Source organism: Lontra canadensis, unplaced genomic scaffold, assembly GCF_010015895.1.
Source record: "Lontra canadensis isolate GAN:19392208 unplaced genomic scaffold, GSC_riverotter_1.0 scaffold132, whole genome shotgun sequence".
NCBI classification, from domain to species: domain Eukaryota; kingdom Metazoa; phylum Chordata; class Mammalia; order Carnivora; family Mustelidae; genus Lontra; species Lontra canadensis.
In genome coordinates, this window is record NW_022631126.1 from 2,305,995 (window position 1) to 2,321,843 (window position 15,849).

A 15,849-nucleotide genomic window follows, 5' to 3' on the forward strand; every position below is an offset into this window, starting at 1 on the left:
AAGCCGCCTCCGCTGCATCCCACATTCTTCCACACCTTTTCATCGAGTATCTGCGTGTAGGCTTTGGAAATCAGCAAAGCTGGGATATGAGCCCTTGTTTTCCCAGTCTTTTGTGACAACTGTGCCCCAAAGTCATTGAGATCATCTCTCCAGTTACCCCAATGAAGGAGGGTAACAGGGAACGCTGGGGCCAGGTGTGGGGGGGGACAAATCCATGATTTTAACATAAAAAATCATCCCACCACCACATTGCCCTGCGCTGTTCCAGGACTCACTGGGAACTGGGGTCATGGCCTCAGGGACTCCTTCTAGGCCCCTACATGCTGGGAAGGGTCTGAGTCCGTTCATTGCCTTGGGGCTCGATGGAGGCGGTTGGGGCAGACGAGGCTGGTGGTGGTTCAGTAAACCCCATTCTTGAAATGGGATGGTCCCCTATTAAAGCTGCCTCTGATTTGGGCTACTTCACTGTAAAAGGCAAATAGAGAAATGAGCAGAATCCAAATAAGCATGATGCTAATGACTTAAGTGGTCTGAAAGGGAGGCCCTTGCGGGGGCAACTATCTAGCACGTGGCAGACAAGGTTGAGGGGCGACTCGGTAATTGCCAAGCTCCCACAGGATCCCCACAAGAAGAAGTCAACCAGCTCACTCCCTTGTCCTCGGAGGGCAGAGCAAGAAATTAGCTTAAATTGGAGCTGGAAAGATTTAGGTTATGTGTAAGGAGGAACTTTTTAAACCCTGAAATATGCTACTCAGAGAGGCTTCGGGTTCTCGAGAGAGTGTCTTAAAATAGCCTGGTCTTTAAAAATAGTTCTGGGCAGGCTTTAAACATAGCCTCTGCTCGGCTCCTTGGTCACGGTTTTCAGAGCAAGCGGACCGCGCCGTATGGGATGCTCTCCAGGTCAAAGGGCTCGAGGGACAGTCAGAGCCAGCCTCCGGTCTCCATCCGGACAAACATTTGAATGTTTTAGATACTTATAGATAAGGGATTTATTTTTCTGTCTTCCTCCCCGCTGAGGAGTGTCAGGAAGTTCCAACCTTTAGAAGCTCAAAGTTTTCGGCCGATGTTAAGTGGGTCAAACCCATCAGTTACCCCCAGTCCCTCCCCACTCCCGAGGCAGGGCTGTCCAGCATCTGCGGGTCGGCGGGGAATTCATCCATCTCGGCAAAGCTCGCACCCCTCCGGCGACCTGCTCACCTGCCCCCTGACCTCAGCAGCCTTGGCCTGGCCATGTCCTTGTTGCTTGGGGACCTACAGCCAGCTCTCCCCGACCCCCTGCTTCCCACCTTCCCATCCTCCACACGCCAGCCAGAGAGATCTTACAGATGAGACACACCTGATTCTCGCCTTCTTGCTTACAGTTTCTTGATTCCTGCCCATTTGCCCTCAGGACAAAGCCCAAACTCCCTAGAGATCCAGAACTTTTCAGTGCCCCTTTTATCTCTCTAGCAGCGGCTCCCCCACCCATGTGCCCTGCCCTGCCCGGCTAACAGCCCACCAGGTCAATTTGCCTCCGGACTCTCCCAGAGCGGGTCCACGGCCAGGCCCACCCTCTTGGTCCCTCTGAGCCTGCAGCTCTCAGCTTGGAGGTCACCTTCCCTGGGCGACATTTTTTCCTAACCTTCCCACCCAAACCTGGTCAAAGAGCCCAGCTGAGCTTCCCATGGGTCCCTTGGCTGCCCTGACCCATGCTAGTCCCCAGGTGTCTGTGTCCCACCCCCCACCCCCACCCATAGAGCATTAGGAGACCAGTCAGCTTGCTCCCAGGGCCTTACCCCCAGCTGGAAGAGAGTCCGGCCCACAGCAGGTATTCAACATATGCTCAGGGACTCATCAACTTGCTGTCAGGCCGCCCCAGCTTCCCCTTTGCTGCCCTCCTGCCCTATCTCATCAGGTTTCAGCCTCCTCCAGGTCCCCACCAGCTCTGTGATGTCCCAGCATGACACGCATGGGATTGTTGGCAAATCCAGATTGGTGCCCACATACACAAGAATATTTATGTAGACATGAATGCTCTCCTAGTGTTCGGAGTAGTGACTTAGCACCTTTACTAATAAACTCTTTAATATATAATAATAAACATCTTCAATAATAAATAATAATAAATTAATTAATCAACTCCTCTGATATCTCCATTAAATGGAGCATGCCTTCAGCAGAGTATGTCCAAACCCTGCAAGACAGAGGCAGGCCAGAGGCAAGACAAGTCCCGGAAGCTGGGTGGGCGTCATTGCTCCGTGTCCTGCCCCAGGCCACATCTCCAGGCTGCTGTGTTCCCGCAGCAGGGGCCCCCCTGGGCCGGGGTCCACCACACCCCCTCCCCACAGGGTGGCGTCATGGCTTGGCACTCCGGCCCGTCCCTGTCATGTCGCCTGATCTCACTTTACACTCGTGAGCATGGACCCCACACACAGTGTGTCCCCACTCCCTGAAAGGACTATTTCAGCCCTTCTCTCGCTCCCTAAACTGCTGCAGGTCCACACCCATGGACTCACTCTCAAGTGCTTGGTAGAGAGGAAGCAGCTCTGTGGGGGGCCTCCAGCCCCTTGCTTGTGTAGAAGCTTCCCTGCCCTTCTTGCCTGTCTCTGCCCTGCTTCTGCAGTTGCCCTGAGGCCCCTCTGACCAGCAGTCTCCCCCCACCACCCCCGTCTACTTGATAGCTTGGTGGGGGGAGCACAAGAACATTCTCTGTCTCCCCTCTTCAGTATCCATCTCTGAACCCTGCTGTCACCCCTTTTTCCTTCTTCTCCATGGGTTTGACGCCTTCTCTGGGATGACTTGGCCGCTTTCTCACTTTATTTCAGCCCTATTGTAGCTGAGCGTCTGTCCCCAGTGGCCCACGTGTTGGCAAATCCAGCAGTCCCTTCTCTGACCTCACGGTTGCTGCCTCCGTCTCGGCACACTTATTTGACCTGGCCCTGGCCATGCCACACTCGCTTCCTCCCACTGCCTAGGCCCCTCCTGGGCCGTTCCGCCCGCCCCTCCTACTCCGCTAGGCCCCAACATTGGCTTGGCTCCATCCGGGCTTTCTCCTCCTACGGTCTCTCTCTGGGTGGTCTCTCCCAGGCCCTTGTCCCTGTGCCAGTGACTCATGCATTTAATCCCCAGCTCGGACTGCTCCCTGAACCCCAAACTTGTATACCCAACTGCTTGCTCGATGTCTCTGCTTGGGTAGGAGATAGACATTGCCAACTAATATGGCCCAGATGGGACTCCAGCCACCCCGATGTTTTCCTTCCTTCACCGTCTTCATCTTAGTAGATGGCACCACCATCTGCCTGCTTAGTCGCCCAACCTGAAACTCTGGAGGGCACCCTAGAATTCCAGGCACCCTCGCCCCCACGTCCCGTTGGCTCCACCTTCATACCTGCCCAGGGGCTGCCAGCAGCTCTGGGCCAAGTAGCCGGCCTCCTGGACGGGCTTCTCAGCTGGGCTCCCTCCTCCACACCCCCTCCCCCGTCCTCCCTCTTCACCCAGTAACCAGGGTGAGCGGTAAACATAACCGAGGCTCCTGTTTCTGCCGTCTGCTGGCTTCTGTCACGCTTACAATAAAAGCCAGACTCATCACTGTGCTCCATAATGTGCTGGCCGCCGCCTGCCCTCCTCACCCATCTCTAGTCACCTTCTCCTTAGCCCTCTGCAGGAGCCTCCTCTCCCTGCCACCCCCAGTCAGGCCCCTGCCAGCCCTCTCCCCCTCCTACTGGAGTGCTCTGCCCCAGACCTCCCTGTGGCTGCCTCCAGCTCCCATCAAATCTTTGCTTAAACACCTCCTCCTGAGGGGCACCTGGGTGGCTCAGTGGGTTGGCATCTGCCTTCAGCTCAGGTCTTGATCCCGGAGTCCTGGCATCCAGCTCCATCTCAGCAGGGTGTCTGCTTCTCCCTCCGCCCTTCCCCCTGCTTGTGCTCTGTCTCACTCTCTCTCAAATAAATAAATACAATCTTAAAAAAAAAAAAAATCACCTCCCCAGAGAGGCCCTCCCTGACCATCCAGTCTGAGCGGCCCCCAGGATCTCTCTGTCACGTTATTTTATTTTCATCACGGCACCTCTCTCTGCAGGATGTTTTCCTGTTAACTCACATGCTCGTTGTCTGGATCTCTCCATGAGAACCTGGGGGCCTTGAGGGCAGGGCCTGGGTCTGTCTGTGTTAGTGGGCCCCAAGCACTAGACCTGTGAAAAGCATTTGAATATTCACTGACAGATTGAATTAACAAATGATAAATAAATGAACGTTGACTTGGATATTGGCTCATGTAGATGACTGGCTCTCCCAAGTTAGCAGATCTGGCCCCACCCTTGCTCATTCCCATATCCAGGACCCAGGACTTTCCACCAGCGGGCTAACACCCCGCCCCCCCCACACACCTTGACATCTGTGGTGGTCTGTTCATTTGTTACCTCCCGAACACTTACTGTGTGCTGGGACTCCGGACCTGGTGCCTGGACGAGTGTGCCATCTGGAGGACCTATACAGTGAGTCTTAGGCATTCATTCATTCATGCATTCATTCATTCAAGAAGCACTGATATAGGGTCTCCTTCCTGCCAAGCACTATTCTAGATGCTTCACAAGTATAAGCCACCTGATACTCATACCAGTCTATGACAAGTGATGTTATTACCCCCATGTTACACTTGGGGAAACTGAGGCACAGAAATGGGACGTCACCCCCTCAAGGTCACATAGCTGGTGAATGACAGAACTGGAAACTACAGACTGTCACTTTGTTTTCCCCCTGCTTTACCCTGGGCTTACCTTCTTACCCTCCCGACACTGTCTCTCAATTCTGGCCCCATGCCAGCCCCTCCGGACTTGACAGCTGACTTCCCTTCGATGGTCTGAGCAGGGCTGGGAGTTGTGGCAGCCCTTCCCGTTCTGGGAAGGGATCACGCCCAGCCCAGCTCTGGAGCCTCCATCAGAGTCACAAGCCAGTGCTCTCCAGCGTCCCCCAGAGGCTTGGATGAGCCATGGCCACCTCACCGTGTGGGGCTGTGGGTCGGGGCTCCTGTTTATGGTGGCAGGATTTGGAAAATGAGGTTTACAGCCATGAGTTTCCTTCCCGCCAGGAAGCAGCAGTCACGGAGCAGGAAAGCCCCATTCATTTAGTTGATGCTAATTTAGGAGGTGCAGGAACTCCGCAGAAAGTCACTTTTTCACCCAGAGGAGTTGGAAACAATTCCTTCTGCAGAGGGTTCCTATGACAGATGCTACCGTGGACCTCCCTTTGCAGAGCAGACCTGCTTCCAGAAACATGGGTGAGGGTCAGGTTTTTAAAGGAGCATCTTCAAAATGCAATCAGAGACTCTCACCGGCCTATCTTGGAGTGAATTGTCATTTTCTTAAAGCACGGCCTTTCGTATTTAGGAGTAAATGGAATTCGATAGAGAAATCAATGCTTTTTCAGACTAACGATTTGGAAAATTAATTATTCTGCCAACAGGGTGGGTCTGGCTTCTGGGTCTAGCTGGGAGTTTTTGTTATGTCCCCACTGCCCTAATCCAAGGAATGGTTGTTCTCATGAAAGTTCTTTCTTTAGTAGATGCTCACTAGAATTACCTGTGCCTACTAACATCCCCAACCAAGGCATCCAGAGGTCACATAACTCAGGGAGCATTTGGACTGGCAGGGTACCAAAGGACCTGAAGAAGTTAGAACAGTGGAGTGTTTGGAGAGAAAGCTCCTCCCCGAGAAAGGGACTGGGGTGGCTAGGGAAGGGGTCGGGACCCCACCAAAGGCACAAGGCTCCTGGGTAGGGCAGCAGTTCCAGGGGGAATGAGCACTGGGCAGCGAGGAGAGGGGGCTTGTCCTCCCAGCTAACAGACTCTCTTGTGAGTTATAAGGACTAAAACACTGTGGCATTGACACAGGGACAGAGGGAGATCAGTGGAACAGAGTGACATTAGGACACAGGCTCATATACATGTGGGGCTTGGAATATAAATGTCATTTAGAATCACTGCAGAAAGAACAGATCATTCTACAAGGATTCAAAACAATTAGCGACTCATTAAAAACAATTACCTCACACCATTCACCAAGATAAATTCTGGGTGAATTAATATAAAAATATAGGACCGTGTATTGATGGTGCTACTTTTCTAAGCCTTGTTTTTTGTTTTTTGTTTTTTTAAGATTTTTATTTGAGAGAGAGTGGGAAAGTTAGCAGGGGAAGGGGCAGAGGGAGCGAGAGAACCAGACTCCCCACTGAGCAGGGAGCCCGAGGGCATGGGGCTTATTCCCAAGACCTGGAGATCATGATCTGAGCCGAAGGCAGATGTTTAACCGACCGAGCCTCCCAGGTCCCTTACGATGCTGCTTTTCTAAAAGTAGACATAGGAAGCAAAAACCAAAAGGGAAAAGACTGGTAAGTTTGACGATATCAGATACCCAAATGTAGGACAAAAGAGGCTTTATCCATAATTGCCATCATTCAGCACTGGAAAGCCAGGAGGAGACATGGAGGAAACATACATGCATATTGCTAACTGACAGACGTCGATCTGAGAAGGCTACACACCATACGATTCCAACTATATGACATTCTGGAAAAGGCAAAATGATGAAGACGGTAAAAAGATTGGTGGCTGCCAGGGCTTTAGGGAGGTGGGAGGGAGGGAGGGATGAGGAGGTGGAGAACAGGGGATTTTTAAGGCCGTGAAATGAGTCGAAACAGTAATGGTGGACACATGTCACCAAAGATTGATCAAGATCCAAAAAAAAAAAAGGAAGATTGATCAAAATCTATAGAATGTACAACACAAAGAGAAAGCCCTAACGTAAACTAAGTTAATAGTTTAATTTAGTTAATACTGGATCAGTGTTGGTTTGTCAATGGTAGCAAATATATTACGCTAATGCCAGATATTAATCATACGGGAAACTGTGGGAGTGGTGACCAGGGGCACAGGGGAGCTCTCTGTAAGTTCCCCTCACTTTTTCTGGAAACCTAAAACGGCTCTAAAAACCAAAGTCTATTTATTAATTAAAAAACAAAAAGATGTGCAGCACATGGGAAAAGGCAAGCAGTAGACTCTCGGTCTTCTATGCAACAGACAGGATTAGTATGCAGAATACATAAAGAATTCCTACCAATTGATAAGGGAAAATGTGTGTGTGTATGTGTGTGTGTGTGTGTGTGTGTATATATAAATATATGTATATATGTAATATATATATTTTAATTGACAAAGGATACAGACAGGCACTGTAAGGACAGAGGTAGGAATGGTCAACCAACACGTGAAGAACACCCAAGTTCACTAGGAACGAAGGAAACACAAAACTTTAAATGATGTTGAAGAGTCACTCTGCGTCATGCAAGAGGCATAGTATTTAATGTTTTGGAATCTGCAGCATCGGTGAAGTTTGGGGTAAGGACTCCCAGACAGCTGGCAGAAGCACAAGATGGAGCTACCACACAAGAGAGCAATTCCCCGACATTGACTCAAATTTAAAATGCATAGGCTTCATGACCCAGCAATTCTTCTTACTCCTCTGCAGATATCCTTGCTTGTAAGCACAAAGACACTTACAGAAAAGCGTTCATTGCAGCACTGCTCATAGAGCAAAAACCTGGAAATAATATAACTGTCAATTGATTGGTTAAGTAAAACACGCTACTTCATTATTAAGGAATTGTATGCAGCAGTTCCAAAGAATAAGGTAGATCTATTACGTACCTCTTGGCAAGTTCACCCAGGACTGTGTCAAGTAAAGAAAAATAAGATCGCCATATGGCTCACCATTCTTCTCCTCCTTCTAATAGACTGAGCCAGGGCAGAGAGGACCAAAGAGGATGCTGTGTTGGCTGTGACAGCCCGGGACAGTTCTGTGCCACCTGCCAGGGCACAACTAAAAATGCAGTCTAGAATGTACCGGATTTTCTGACTTGAGGGCTCCCCGCAACAGTGACAAGTGTCCACAAGGGGCTGACCTAGGCTCAGAGAAGCAGGCAGCCACATTGCGTCTTTGGTCCCCGTTAGATCCGGGGTTCAGGGGCTAGAGCGTGACCCAGAGGTGTGCTGGAGCCTGCGGGCGTGAGGTCAGGAGCGCAGATGGCACAACCTCTGCTCTGCTCTGCTTTCGGTGACGTCACATCGGTAGCTTGAGATTGGCCTTAGTGGGAGTCAATGCACCATGGAACTCGGCAAATGCTACAGATCAGGGCTTTTCTTTTCCCTCTGGAGAACCAGTTGTACAACATTTATCTTCACACTATGGGAATGCAGGGTGGCCCTCTCCCTCCACTGCTCACTCTGAGTTCCAGGATGCAGAGCCCTGCTCCCTCTTTACTTCTGTCTCTGCTTAACCTCCTCCTCTCCTCCCTTTATCTCCATCTTTCCTCTTGCCTCCTCTTCAAGAAGAGGGAAGAGGGTGATCAGGCAACCAGGGGAGGACAGATGCACGCTGGGAAGCACGGGATAAGCCCTGGAGTTGAGGGCATTTGAATCTGGGCACCAGCCCCAACAACGCCATTGACCCCCTTCGTAACCACGGACAGACTTTACCACTCCAGGCTTCTGTGTTCTCGCCTGTGAAATGGGAATAATCATACTCGGGGATGCCATATACAGCCTTACAGGCGTGGTTCTGCTTCATCTCAAGGGAGGGACACGCATGTAGACTGCATCGTGAATGGACACTATGGAGATGTACAGTGGGCAACCTGAACAATAGTACATAGTCCCGATCATGGTACTTCCTGATACTTAGAAGGTTGTTACGAAAAGGAAGAGGTAATAACACAGAGTGCTTGGCCCACAGCAGGTGCACAAGCGTGATTACTTTCCTTTCTTGTTATCTACCCCTTCTCTTCTCAACACTGTATCACTCTATCTTAGGGTTGGGTTCATGAGGGCTCCAGATGCCATGGTCCACACAGGGAAATGCCCCCAGGGTTGTGATAACTCTTCCAGCTATAACAAGGCCATGCCCCCAGGCACCGACATTGAAGCTGCCTTGCCCCATTCACCCACCTTTTACCTTACCCGTCAGAGTCCTCATCTTAGGGTCCAAAGATCTGAACAAAGCTCAAAGAGTGAAGCTTTGCCCAACTCTACATGGAGAAAATGTGGGGGAAGGGGATTCCCACTCAGATCCGTGGGAATCCAGGTTTTCCCAGCCAGTGGGCTCAAAGATTTTTGACCCGTGAGCCACAGAAAAACATCTCATGTTTCAGTCACCACACACATGGACATATGCATAGAACCAAAAAGATTCACAAAATAATATTCACTCTTGCTACGCTTGATGGTATTGGGTATGTCTATTCTATTCCATTCTTGTTGCTTGCTTTCTTTCTTTCTTTCTTTCTTTCTTTCTTTCTTTCTTTTTTTTAACCGCTGGCAATCAGTGAAGGTGATTTCATGACCCACTAGTCTAATGAGTCCAGACCTACAGTTTGAAAAATACCCTCTAGGCTGCTTCTCCCAAATGACCAAATGACCTTACAGTTTGCAGGCCTCAGTGAACTATAGCCCACGGGTGAAATCCGGCCCAGCGCTTGTTTTTGTAAATAAAGTTTTATTGGTACATGGCCATACTCATCCATGTATTTATTGTCTATGGCTCTTTTGTGCTACAGCAGTGGAGAATTGTTTGCTACATACACCGCATGGATTCCAGAGCCTTAAATATCTATATTATCTGGTACTTAACAGAAAAAGTGTGTCCACCTATGCCCAGAGCTAACTCTGGGTCTCCCTTGTTTAATTTGCCCAGGCCTGCCTTTTGCCCTCTCACTCAAGCTCAAGCTCCTTGGCTGGCTGAGAAAACCACCCCCCTCTTGCTTCCTGCTCCAGTCCTGCCGATGGCCCTTCTTCTTCCAGGCTGTCCCCCAATACTAAGAGGTCCATGGGACAAAGGGGACAGAGCCCCACCTGGCCTCCTGATGCCTTGTTCTGCTCCCCCCACAGGCCTCCTGGGAATGGTAGCCCACATGATGTACACACAAGTATTCCAGGTCACTGTGAGTCTTGGCCCTGAAGACTGGAGACCCCACTCCTGGGACTACGGGTGGTCCTTCTGGTAAGTGGCTTTGACCTTCAGCCTTGCTTGGACTTCAGCAGCTTGGCCCAGCTCTGGGGGGAGAAGAGCAGAAGAGGGCAAAGGTAGCTAGCCGGGAGTCCAAAGGCACTTTGAGACCCTACAGCTGGGGTTGCAAACTACGACCCATGGGCTAAATCAGGCCCACAACCTGTTTTTACACAGCCTTTGACTTAAGGATGGTTTTTACATACAAGATGCTAGAAAATAAATCAAAAGGATAACATCTTGTGGCCTGTGAAAATTACACGAAATTCAAATTTCAGTGTCCGTCAATCAAGTTTTACCAGGACAGAGCCACACTTAACATTTATGTGTTGTCTGGCTGCTTTCCCGCTACAACAATGGGATTGTGGTTGCTACCGACACTCAGCGGCCTGCAAGGCCTGAAATATTTACTACCTGGCCCTCTACAGAGAAAGTTTGCCGACCCTGCCACACAGGCCGCTCTGGGAAGGTGGAGATGGAAGCTGGCAAGTGGCGGGGGCTCTAGGAGGTCTGACTAAGCTAGGTGTGCCAAAGAAAGACAGGATCAGCGAGAGACTCCTGTGTATGTGTAAACACAGAACGTGTATTAGAGAAAAGTCTGGGAGGAACAGTTAAGGTGCCTCGTGTTGTAACAGAAAAATCTACTCCAGGCAATATGGAAATACATTGGTTCCTGTAAGTGGAAGGTGCATCTGTGTTATGGACTTCAGGGTGCGTTCGATCCAGAGTCTCTGACATCATCAGGACTGACTGCTCTTCCTCTGTGATTGTCTGCACATGTTAACCCTGTCCCTGGGTGGGCCTCCCTTCTGGTGGTGAGAAAGCCGTTCCTGAGGCTGGTGCTTCTTCCTCCACATACATTCCCCAACATTGACTAAAGTCCCAAGCCTCCCTCTGATGGGCCCAATTTAGGTCATTTCCTCTCTCTTGAATCATCACCGCAGCTGAGGGAATGTCATGACCTTATTGGCTCAGCTTGCTCACACTCACCTCTGGAGTGAGGAATAAACCGAAAACTTGCAAATGGTGAGTGGATGGAATGGATGCTGGGTGAGCTACCAGACACTACCAGAAGAGTCTGCTTCAGGCACAGCTGGATCCAGGTGACCAGATGATTCATCAGAAGTTTAGACAGTCTCCCCTCCCCATTTTCCTATCTCTGTTCCCTTTGTGTTGGTTGGCTTCATTCACAAGCAGCTTTTCCCTAAGCAAGATTTTCCCTAAGCAAACTCATCAAACCCAGCTCTAGGCTTACATTTTACAAATGTGGGAACACCAGCAGAGAGATGGGGCTTCTTTCCAGGATTTCCAGCCAACATCCTGGTAATGGCTTTCACTGGATTAGCTTAAGTCATGTGTCCATCCCAGGACCAATGATTTAGACCCCAAGGAGACTGGGCTGCTCTAATTGGTCTGGCTCCAGTCACAAGGTCAAGGAGGAGGGATTGACCCCACCCAAATCATTGGTCAAAGAGAGGAGGAAGAGCGTCCCCTAAGGGAAAGTTGGGGGTGGGGTGGGGTTATCAGATAGGATGCATGCTGGAAAGACAGCGACCACACATGTCCAGGGTCTGCAGATCTGGACCATTCTGGTGGTTGGGGACCATTTATCTACTTAGTCATTTTACAGGTACTTACCACATGCTTACTTGGGGGCAGCCACTCTCCTAGGTACTGGGGGTACAGCAGTGGTCAAGACACTGTTGTAACAGGCAATGGAGACAAGAAAATAAGCTATCCTGTGGATGGTGGGGTGGGGGGCGGTTCACAGACCGCTGTGGGGTCACGGAGGAGGGCTTGCAGACCCAGCTCCAGGCAGGGAGGGTCCTCTGGGGAAACGTTGGTCAGGCAGGCTAGTGGAGGAGGGGATAAGCTAGTGTGCTGGGCAGGGGGGACAGCAGGTACAGAGACTTTGGAGGAAGGTGGTCAGAGTGGAGAAGGAAGAGCTCCAAGTCAGAAAGAACCCCTTTCAGACCTGTGGGGACTGCTGCTGATTTGTGCCCCTCCCACTCTGCTGGGCTCTGCCCCCTGCAAAGACATGTGCCTTAAAGGGACTTGGACTGTCCAACACCACCCCTGATCCCTTGAAGTGGAAGGACCGCAGGGAAACCAGCTAAGGCTCTGGCTCCCTTTCACCCAAAGCTTCCCTCCCTTGGGCCATTCTTGCCCGAGCTCTTGACCTTGGAAGCTGGTCATCTGAACTAGAGAAGGGACAAAGGAAAGGGATGAACGTTTTTGAGTGTTGAGCACGTGTGTACCGGGCCCTGGTATATCATCATTCTAACAAAGCTCTGGGTTGTGTACTTTGTGGAGAGGAAACTGAGGCACAAGGAACTTAAGTCACCTCTCCAGGCCAGCTGGTGCTGAGTGGCAGAACTGGGATCTGAACGCAGGTGGTCTGGCCTTAGAGCCCACACCTTCAACCTCTGTATTCTGCCTCTCTGAGAATGGGATGATACAAAGACAGTTCATAGATGGGCTTAGCACCCTGTTTCACATACGGCAAGTGCTCTTCTTTAAAAGTGTTTACCAACCCTTTTTTTTAAAAAAGATTTTATTTGTTTAGAAAGCACACAAATAGGGGGAAGGGCAGAGAAAGAGGGAGAGAGAGAATCTCAAGCAGACTCATGCTGAGCATGAGTGTGGAGCCCAGTGTGGGGCTTGATCTCATGAACCTGAGATCATGACCTGAGCCGAAATCAAGAGTCCGGTCCTTAAAAGACGGAGCCACCCAGACGCCCCAGACACCAGCCCTTCTAATATTACTGTTATTGATATGAAATTAACATATGCAAAACCCGCATGTTGCGTGTATGGAAACCAGGGCTCAGAAAGGTTGGGTCACTCACCCAGGGTCCCACAGCCTTCAGTGGTAATAGGATTCTGAGCCCCTCCTCCCACAGGCCTCTCTAGAAGCTTCTAGCTCTCCAACCTGGCACTTAGCATCTAAAACCAGCCTGCTGTGTCAGCCATGGGAACCTTTCTTTCCCTGAAAGGCGGGCCTCCTGCCCTGCTCCTCTCCTCCCTTGGGGCTGGCCTCATTCTCATTTGACTTATTTAAGGCCGGGGCCCAACGTGCGGCCCCTATTAGGGCTGATCCATTTCTTCTTGTCACCGAGGCCTGCAAGATGGATCAGCCCCATTTTTCATCCCTTACTTTTGGGGCCTCGCCAGGGCTGTGCAATGTCATTTCTCTTGTTTAATATGTGTGAGGCCATTTGTCAAAATTCTGGTCCCTTCCCCCCCCCACCCCACCCCCACCCAGGAACCAGAGAGGAGACCATCTCGGAGGCCAGACAGCTCCGGCCTCTGTCTCCCCACCCAGCAGAGCAAGATAGGCCTCGGGGGCTTGGCAGGCGGGGGATGGGAGATGCTCAGCTGATGTTGGGCACCAGCTTCTGGGAGAGACACCTGCACAGGGAGGGGAAGGCTCCTTGCTTGGGAATCAGACAGCCTGGTTCAAACCTTACGCTGCCATGCACGGCCAGACCCCTGCAGGCTGACAGTGTGAAGGCGTGGTCGAGGCCAGAGGAATCAGAGAGCATGGGAGCAGACCCCCCACTCTGACCCTCACTGGCTGTGGACTCACACCAGGTCACTCAGCCTCCCCGTGCCTCAGTATCCTCATCTGTAAAATGGGGCTGGCCTGAGTTTCTCCTTGTGGGGCCCTTGCAAGTAGCGTGTCCTTTATCTCTTCATTTAGACACATGACCCTAAAATAAAAATGGGTTCTTGTTTCTTATGGTTTAGTGGGTTGACCGGGCTTAGCTAGGTCATCCTTGCTCAGGGTCTCGCATGACGCTCCAGTGGGTCGCTGGCCACGATGACATCATCTGGGGCATGGCCAGGCAGGGTGTCCAAGCTGGTCCCTCCCAGCACCGGCCGTGGGTGCTGGCTGGGGACTGGGGGCTCAGCTAGGCTATTGGCGGGCATGGCTTCTTGTGGGGAGCAAGGATTCCAAGAGATCTGAGCAGACACTACAAGTTTATTTTATGACCTTGCCTTGGAAGTCACACTGTCACTTCTGGTGCATTCTCTTGGTCAAGAGCTAATGATGGGGCCAGATTCAAGGCGAAGGGACCTCGAAAAGCATGAACCTTAGGAGGTGAGGCTCCAGGCAGGGGCATCTCGGGAGGAGCTATGACGGGGACCGGGTGGAACAGGGCAGTGCGGTGCTTAGCACAGAGGTTATGCTCCATGAATGCTGCTGTAAGAGGGAAGCAGCCCGCCTCTCAGTATATCCACCTCTGGAGTGTATAATAGTAATGTGTGTTTCATAGGGTTGTTGGAGGGACTACGTGGGACCAAGCTCTTAAAGCGCTTGGTACACAGTGAGTGCTCCTAAGTGGCGGTGATTCTAAGTGGTGACGATGACATTGAGCCTTTGCTAATGCTGCTCTCACTTGCTGGGAGGCACATGCCCCCAATGTCCACACGTGACACCCTGTGGGTGTGCAGGCAGCCCCTTGCCGTCTGTGCCCTGGGCTCCAACTGCCCCGGGGAGGGTGCCCTCCAGTCCCTTTGGCCCTAAGCCTCGGAACCCCATCCGAGGCCCCTCCCCACCTCCTGCCTGGCTTTTTTTTCCTTCCCCAGCTCGGTGTCTCAGGTCCCCAAGCTGTCTGGTCCTGCCGTGCTGACTCCCACAGACGGGTTACCAGGCCCAGTTCAGGGACTAGGACGCGGTCTCAGAGAGAGCAAAGGCCCAGATCGCCCAGTGAGCCCAGGGGCTGCAAACTGCGCGCAGCCCGGGGCTGAGCCCAGCCCCTAAATGTTTTGTGTCGCCTGTCACAGTGTTAGATAAGAGATAGATTCAGGCGACTTGGTGGCTCAGTTGGTTAAGCATCTGCCTTTGGCTCCGATCACAGTCCCAAGGTCCTGGAATCAAGGACCACATTGGGCTCCCTGCTCAGCGGGGATCTGCTTCTCCCTCCCCCTCTGTTCCCCTGCTCGTGCTCGCTTTCTCTCTCTCACACATACATACACACAAATCTAAGAAAAAATAGCTATTAAAAATTACAGTGTTTTAAAAAAAATAACAGACTTATTTGTTTTTAACATCTAAAAAGGTGAACATTTTACGTAAAAATCCAAGTTTGGGGCTCCTATCAGAAGCTATGTCCTCGCCGAACTGGCCTTGCCACTTGCAGCGGGAGCTGGAGTTGCGTGGTGGCCGTCCCTTTCAATGGGGCATATGCTCCCTGGGTCACCCCCATCCCTGCCACTCCCTGTCACCTTGCGCTTTCCCGGCATCATCATCCACCAGACCCTGCTCCTGCATAGTGGCCCCCGCGTGGAAGGGCAGCATGGCAATTTTCCTGGTGATGACGGGAATGTGGAAAACTAGTCGCTTTGTCCTTCTGTTTCGAATTTGATCAAAATGGAGCAAGATTTTAAAAAGCGCCCCTCCTACCACAACACACACAGCGAAACCCCAGTCCTGAGCATTCTGTCTGCACACTGCGGGTAGGAGAGCATCACAGAGTTGTAGCTTCACAAGTGCTAGAAGCCCAGAGAGGTTAAGCAGTTTGGCACAGGTCACACAGCAGAGTAGCAGGTTGGGCCAGTACCGGCGTGGGGGAGGGATGCCTCTCTGTTTGCCTCTGAGACCCAATCTATGTGAAGCTGATGGCCTTGCTGCTACCCTCCTTTCTTCTCCTTGCCCCCTCCGATCTTCACAACCCTGTGGAAACAGAAGGCTAGCCTCTTCCCTCTCTCGGGGCCCTGGGGCTGGCCCGCCCTCTCTGCAGGCCTTAGCTGGCCTTTCTGCTGCGGTGACCATCGAAGGACCTTGGCCCCACAGAGCCCCTGGAGAGGGTGT

The 15,849-nt window shown here is 51.5% G+C and overlaps 1 protein-coding gene across 3 annotated transcripts in view; it reads left to right on the forward strand.

Moving 5' to 3' along the window:
* Positions 1–15,849, forward strand: part of GSG1L (GSG1 like) — a 197,569-nt gene that overhangs the window by 151,076 nt on the left and 30,644 nt on the right. For all 3 annotated transcript variants that reach the window (XM_032842683.1, XM_032842684.1, XM_032842685.1), the window contains exon 4: positions 9,914–10,025. In XM_032842683.1, coding sequence (XP_032698574.1) covers positions 9,914–10,025 — 112 coding nt within the window. The remainder of the gene's footprint in view (positions 1–9,913; positions 10,026–15,849) is intronic.